General features: G+C 36.8%; 1 protein-coding gene across 3 annotated transcripts in view; it reads left to right on the plus strand.

Moving 5' to 3' along the window:
* Nucleotides 1–5384, plus strand: part of TGFB2 (transforming growth factor beta 2) — an 89213-nt gene extending 83829 nt beyond the window's left edge. For 2 of the 3 annotated variants that reach the window (XM_006140227.3, XM_006140226.3), the window contains 2 exons: nt 620–773; nt 3959–5384. In XM_006140227.3, the coding sequence (XP_006140289.1) occupies nt 620–773; nt 3959–4117 (313 nt within the window). In that variant the 3' untranslated portion in view covers nt 4118–5384. The remainder of the gene's footprint in view (nt 1–619; nt 774–3958) is intronic. The other variant, XM_006140228.3, reaches the window with a different exon arrangement.
* The last annotated feature ends 2256 nt before the right edge of the window (nt 5385–7640 follow it).

Here is a 7640-nt window from a genome sequence, read left to right on the forward strand (position 1 = left end):
CTCTTTCCTTATTGTGAGAGTTATGGAACCTCGATGATAGTGTGCTTACTGACAAAGTGCTCAGAGTGTCAGACGTCAGTATCAGGAAGTGGCATATTTTGGTTGCCGGAGCCAGAAGGGGCACTCAGAAAAACTCCGTGTTTCTTGATCTCTTCATTCCTAGATCAAGGAATAGGTGATAAAATAAAGGATCTACTGTCAAAGGAAAATGCCTCTGCTGGCTCTTTGAGAGTAGCTGTTATGCTTTATTCACTTCATTTTTGAAAGAATGTGAAGGGACTAGGGAGCAAGAGTTCAACAGGACAATTGAAGCTAATTAGCAGAATGGTCTAGTATTGATTGGAATGAGCTTGGTCCCTTTCAGCCACCTCTCTGCTTCTAACTATTATTTGAGGTGGTCAAGATAAAGAACTCATAGGGGAATGTGGTCCAGCAGATCACCACCCTACCCCATGCAACTCAGTTGAGATTATAATAAAACCATTAAAACCTGGCCTATGAGGCTTACTCATTAGATGTTTTGTGAATAAATGAATTAGTCATTTTTCTGGTTTTGGGAAAAAATAGGGTGGGAAGTTCAGCTTTAAATGTCTCCAATGCCTTTTTTTTTTGGTAACAGAAATGTGCAGGATAATTGCTGCCTACGTCCACTTTACATTGATTTCAAAAGGGATCTTGGGTGGAAATGGATACATGAACCTAAAGGGTACAATGCCAACTTCTGTGCTGGAGCATGCCCTTATTTATGGAGCTCAGACACTCAGCACAGTAGGGTAAGTGTTTGGTTAACTTGTCTCTTCTGTTCTTTGATACTACTGTATTTTGGGGTAATATTATTCTGCTGCGGCATTTCTAAGTGTACTCTTTTACCATCACATGTGTATGGGTGCTGAAGAAAAAAAATCCTTGTAAATGAGTAAAAAATGTAGCTGTAGGTGGAAATAGAAACTAACACTGATCAGTTTCAAACAGAGAAAAAGAGAAAGAAAAAGAGAGGAAGGAGAGAAAGTACCATTTCTCCCCCAGCAGGGCATGGTCATGCTACAATCCTTTTCTCTCTATTTCTCTCTCTTGTCAAAATTTTGGGTATGTACCCACATGTGCCCAGTGTGTTTTCTAAGCTGCCAGGTCCAGGATTTGAACCAATGTTGGCTATGTGGGATCTGGCTTCCAAGGTACTACATTTATTGCTTCATTCCAGGGCTAGCCCATCTTTGTTTTATATTCTTAACAGCTATCAGCATAGACAGGTAGCCAAAAGTCATTTTTTTTTTAATCATTACATTACAGTATCATATATAACTAAGGCATGATGGGACCCAGGTCTCTGTCAACAAAAAGGATGTGTTATCACCTGCACAGGGACTGTCATATGAGAAAGAAAATGAAAGAGTTCATTTAGGCATGGTGATTTATTGGTGTATGACAATTAGAAGGTCACTTAAGTTATCTGAACCCCAATTTCTTATCAGTAGAAGAAATGTCTAAATTAAAAATTATCTTTAAAATAATAATGCCAATCTTGAGAGCTGATGTGCAGTACCAAAAGATGATATATATGAAAGTGATTTGAAACTTACTGTCTCTAAGTCTCTTTCAATAAGCCAAAAAGTAAATGAGAATCTAATATGTCCTCGAGTTACTTCAATGAGGATGGACATTGAATTCAGAAGGTAGGCCCTTGGTGTTACGGGTTTCCATGCCCAAATTAGTGAAGACTTTTTTGTTTGTAATAATGATATTTTTCCATGTGCTTCTCTTAGTGTCTCAGAATGCAGCATTTTAGAGATGGAAACAACTTCACAAGTTATCTTTTTCAAACCTTTCATTTTTTTTCTAAAGAAATTGGGGTCTACCTTGTGTAGAAGATGCCCCAAGGTAAAACAGAAAATTAGTGGCAAACCAAGGCTTGCAAAGAAGTCTCCTTATTTTATAAGTAGGCCTCCACTTGCACTGTCTAACTGAGGATAATTCCTAAAATGTGGCTGCATGTTGAGGTTTCTATTCTGCTCTTTATGCCTCTGTAAATCTCCCTATTAAAGAAGCATTAGAAAAATGGCCCTCACTGCAGGGTAGGAAAATGAATTTGCTGCCAAAAAGATCACATAATGCATTCAGCTGAATTTGAGAGCTTGAGGGTTATCAATTATTTGAGACAATCTGTATTATAAAAAGTTCCTCTTTAGTTCATATGAAAAATCATGTGTTAGTGGAATATGAAGTATATTTATTTATAAATGCCTGCATATGCTGGAATTCAAATTGACAAATATGACTCCCCTTCCTTTAGCTATTTTCCCAACTCCCCTGTAGGCTTTGGCACTCTGGGGTGACCATGTGCTTGGCCATGTGAGGGAAACTTGCTCATGCCTATCCCTTTGTCTGAGCTCTCTGGCCAGGCCGCTCATCTGGGCTGCGGCAGCAGTAGCTGTAATGTGGGCAAAGTCCCGTTGCCAAGTAGAAACATAATTCTCCTCTCTGATACACAGAGGGAGTGTGTGAAGGCTGAGACCATGCTTGTTTTTCAAGGAGAGAGGAAGAATAACTGTCATGGTCACAAATATGTGGTTTGGACAGTTACCCAAGAAGCCAGAGGTAGCTTAATAAAGTAGTCAGTGTTGCTGTGCTGAACAGATCTTCTGTCTTAGGATGAAAAAATTACAGTGAATCTCGAGGAAAAGGTCACTTGCTGTTTGACTAACACATTAATGGCATCCTTGGCAATGTCTCTGTATCATCAGTGGGGAACCTACATACTTCCATTAGTAAAAGTCACACACCTCTTTGATATAGAATAGGCTTAGGGGCACAGGACTGACCATAGAACTTTCTCTTTATTCTGATTGGGGACTGGTTCACTCCTCCAACTCAGCCACTATAATTTACCACAAGGAAAATGAATGGAGGGATGATCATTATAATCACTATTATTTCAAGTGAAATGTAAAACAGTGGGTAATTACAGTATAGATTGCTTTTAGCGTCATTCTTAGCATCATGGTATTTGTGAAAAATTGATATATGAAAAGACTATCTTCTTAAAGATTAAAATTTAGGTGATAGTAAATTGGTCTGAAAAGACACCTAGTGTAGAAAGATTTCACACTGTAGACAGGTATCCTTTTTTACACCCATGGGTAGAGTAAGGCTCTGATGAGAGCTTTAATAAAACATTTTTTACTTTTACTTCTCCATACATTCATTTCTTCACCTAACACATGACATCACTATGCAGAAGAGACTTACTAGGGCTACAAGGTAAAACCATTCTATGGAGTCCCTAACCTTGAGGGCACTAATCGTGATGGTTATTGAAAATACATACTCATCAAACAACTCAGACTACAAAGTAGTGTAAAAACAAGGCAAATTATGGGACTAGCAGTTAGCGTAATGGCTATGTCATTAAATTCCTATGTAGTTGACCGTGGTTCAGAGTCCCAGATGTGGGACTCACACTTTAAACTCACACTGGGCGTGTGTGCATGCGTGGCCATCCCCCATGGGGGATTATTTCTTGCTTTCTATCTCTCTGTCTCTCTTTCTGGTGAGTGCACAAATTAATTTTTATTCTAAAAGAAAAAAGACAAAATACCAAGAGGATTGAGTTTTGTACGAGCCTGGGGAGTGCACACAGCAAAGCAGGCATCGGCATAGACTTACCACAAAAGTTGGGAAAATCTATTGAACGAGCAATTTTGTTCAGCCTGACTTTAATAGAATCATTTTTTTAAGATGTATGAAAAAGCATTCTGTGAGAAAAGGCAGAATTTAGTGGCTTCTAAGTACACATAACACTTTGACCATAATTTAAGAAAAGGAAATTAAAGCCAAAAATTATTTAAATGGCCTCCTCAGTTTTTTGGTTTAACTAACATAAGGAATGACTCTTTAAAAATAATAGCCTTTTTTCTTTTTTTTTTAATTTCTGTTTTTCCCCTCTCTTGTGTCTTTTCAGGTCCTCAGCTTATACAATACCATAAATCCAGAAGCATCTGCTTCTCCTTGCTGCGTGTCCCAAGATTTAGAACCACTAACCATTCTCTACTACATCGGCAAAACACCCAAGATTGAACAGCTTTCTAACATGATCGTAAAGTCTTGCAAATGCAGCTAAAATTCTCGGGACAATGGCAAGACGAAAATCACAAAACGATGATGATGACGACAACGACTATGACAATGATGATGTTTCTAACAAGAAAATATGAGAGAGTCTTGGTTCATCAGTGTTAAAATGTTTTGAAAAAGCGGTACTAGTCAAACACTTTGGAAGTTTGTGTTCTGTTTGTTAAAACTGGCATCTGAAACAAAAAAATGTTGAAGGCCTTATTCTACATTTCACCTACTTTGTAAGTGAGAGAGACAAGAAGCAAAATCTTTTTCTTTCTTTTTTTTTTTTCTTAAGAAAAAAATAAACACTGGAAGAATTTGTTAGTGTTAATTATGTGAAAGAAAAAAAAAACACAAAAAAACAAAAACAGGAAAATCCCGTTAAGTGGAGTTGCTGTACGTACCGTTCCTATCCCATGCCTCACTTGATTTTTCTGTATTGCTATGCAATAGGCACCCTTCCCATTCTTACTCTTAGAGTTAACAGTGAGTTATTTATTGTGTGTTACTATATAATGAACGTTTCATTACCCTTGGAAAATAAAACAGGTGTATAAAGTGGAGACCAAATACTTTGCCAGAAACTCATGGATGGCTTAAGGACCTTGAACTCAAACGAGCCAGAAAAAAAGAGGTCATATTCATGGGATGAAAACCCAAGTGAGTTATTATATGACCAAGCAAGTCTGCATTAAGATAAAGACCCTGAAAACACATGTTTTGTACCAACTGCCTAAGGAAGCTTCTTGTAAGGTTCAAAAATGAAAAAGCCTGTTAATAAAGGAAACTTTCAGTCAGAATAAGTCTGTAAGATTTTTTTTTTTTCTTTTTTAATTGTAAATGGTCGTTTGTCAGTTTAGTAAACCAGTGAAATGTTGAAATGTTTTGACATGTACTGGTCAAACTTCAGACCTAAAGTATTGCTGGACAGCTACACTATAGGTTATTTTTCCTTTTGTTTTGGTGTATGTAACCATACCTATATTATTAAAATAGATGGTATAGAAGCCAGCGTAATTGAAAACACATCTGCAGATCTTTTTTGCAAACTATTAAATCAAAACATTAACTACTTTATGTGTAATGTGTAAATTTTTACCATATTTTTCTATTCTGTAAGAATGTCAACTATGATTTAGATTGGACTTAAATTTAGACTCTTTTTAATGATCACTCACAATCGTATGTTTCCTTCAGCTGGCCAGTACTTTTCAGTAAAGCCCCTGTATTTTGACTTGCACTATGAATACATTTTTAAATAGTATTTGCTCTACTTGTGCTTTGTGTATTGTCCATTATTATGACATAAGCTACCTGGGTCCACTCATCCTTTTTCTTTTTTTCTTCTATGAAAATGATAGATTTGCATTCAGTGGCCCTCTTTCATCTTCTAAGCACCATTTACCAATCAGGTCAGATATTAAAAATCTTCTGCATTAGGAAAGTGCGGACTGTTACAGATAAACAGGTAATCGAGGTGAGATGTCCATTTCAGCAAGGATTCTGTGGTGTACTAAAACTCAGAATCTTTTTTTTTTTTTGAGAGGTTTTCGCTATAGGGCGCGTGTGCTCACCAGACAGACAGAGAAAGACAGAGAGACAGAAAGCGAGAAATCACCCCCCAGGGGGGATGGCCATGCCGCAATCCCTTCTCCTCCGTTCTCCTCTCGGGATTTTGGGCACGCACGCATATGTGCCCGGCGTGAGTTTTAAGCCACCGGGTCCGGGACGCGAACCGCGGTGAACCATGTGGGAATCCAGCGACATAGCCAATACGCTAATTGCTGGTCCCAAAACTCAGAATCTTAATGACTAAGTGGAAAAACGTTTCTCTAACTTGGTTTAATCAGTACTTTCACAGAATTCTATAGCTATTAAAAAGCAGACAGTTCACAGGAAATATCTTTTCCTTTAATTAGATTTTTGCTGTGTAGGGGAAAATGAACCATGTGGGAATCCAGCGACATAGCCAATACGCTAATTGCTGGTCCCAAAACTCAGAATCTTAATGACTAAGTGGAAAAACGTTTCTCTAACTTGGTTTAATCAGTACTTTCACAGAATTCTATAGCTATTAAAAAGCAGACAGTTCACAGGAAATATCTTTTCCTTTAATTAGATTTTTGCTGTGTAGGGGAAAATCTAAATATATATATATATATATTTTTTTTGATTGATTTCTTTCAAAGAAGGGATAGGTCCAGGTCAGCATTAGTCATTTCATTTACTTCACTGAAGTTAAGGTTTTTTAAATGTTCTTTGAAGGTTGTAAAGGCACAAGTCAAATTCTTTCATAATCAAAAAATTCTTTCTTCCCTTTGAGTGAAACTTATCTATCTCCAAGGCTAGAGTTGACTTTGCTTTAATAAATACTTTTGCCATGTAATTGCAGAGGAGTTACCCTCATGTTGGGATTCATAGGGTGTCTGTCACTTGTTACTGATTTAGCTTCAAGATAATAATGAGTAGAGAAAACAAGGAATATTTTCAGTTTCACTTAAAGAGCAAATAGTGAGGTGAACCCAAAAATGAAGTTCCTGGATATGACATATTATTTGGAATTTTCTGATAGTTAATTAAAGTGAAAAATTGGACTTTTAAATTTGAAAACTAGAACAGCAAGAGATGAGATGCCATAATAGTAAAGAACCCTTTTCTTTTCTTTTTTTTTTTTCCTTTAAGTAGACAACTCTTGTGCTGGATGTAACCCAATCCCGGATCTGAGTGTGTATTGATTATTTTTTTCCTCTTCTACTTTTCTATTCATTCTGTGTAAATCACTTTTATTTCTGCAGGTATTTTTTCTCCCAGATAGATGACATTTTGTTTTGTATTTTTTGTCTTTCCTCAAGAATGCACTGATAATATTTTAAATGCTCTATTTTAAGATCTCTTGAATCTTTTTTTTTTAAATTTGAGGGTTCTATAAGGTCTTTATTTCCCATAAGTAAATATTGCCATGGGATGGGAGGGGGTGGGAGGGAATGGGGAAAGTGTTAGTATGTGGGTGGGGCAGCAGTTTTTATGTGTTAAGCAGCAGTACAATTTTATGGTTGGCATGGTTTAAAAATGGAATATAAGAATAGCTGTTTTGTATTTTGATGACCAATTATGCTGTATTTTAACACAATGTATGTCTGTTTTTGTGGTGCTCTAGTGGTAAATAAATTATTTCAATGATATGTTCATGTGTTTTTCCTATCATAGTGTCATCATTGAGCCTCGCAAACACCTGTGAGGGAGGCAGTGAGACTATTTTAAGCTGAAAAGTCAGACCACCTTGAAGACTGTCCTTTGTCCTTTTCCATTAAGGATATTCACTTTAGAAATGTCATGCTTTATAGCACAAGAGCCAGGACATTTCTATTAAAGACAAAAAGCCCTGTGCAGAATTTTTATTCTCTTGTTTTATTGTTATTTGGTAATTATTTGAGATTTAGTTTCCATCCAGCTTGACTGTCTACCAGAAAAAAATGTAGAGAGATGTTTGCACCACACTTTGGCTTTCTGGTTCTATGTTCTGCCAA

This window comes from Tupaia chinensis, unplaced genomic scaffold, assembly GCF_000334495.1.
Source record: "Tupaia chinensis unplaced genomic scaffold, TupChi_1.0 Scaffold000026_1, whole genome shotgun sequence".
Classification (NCBI taxonomy): domain Eukaryota; kingdom Metazoa; phylum Chordata; class Mammalia; order Scandentia; family Tupaiidae; genus Tupaia; species Tupaia belangeri.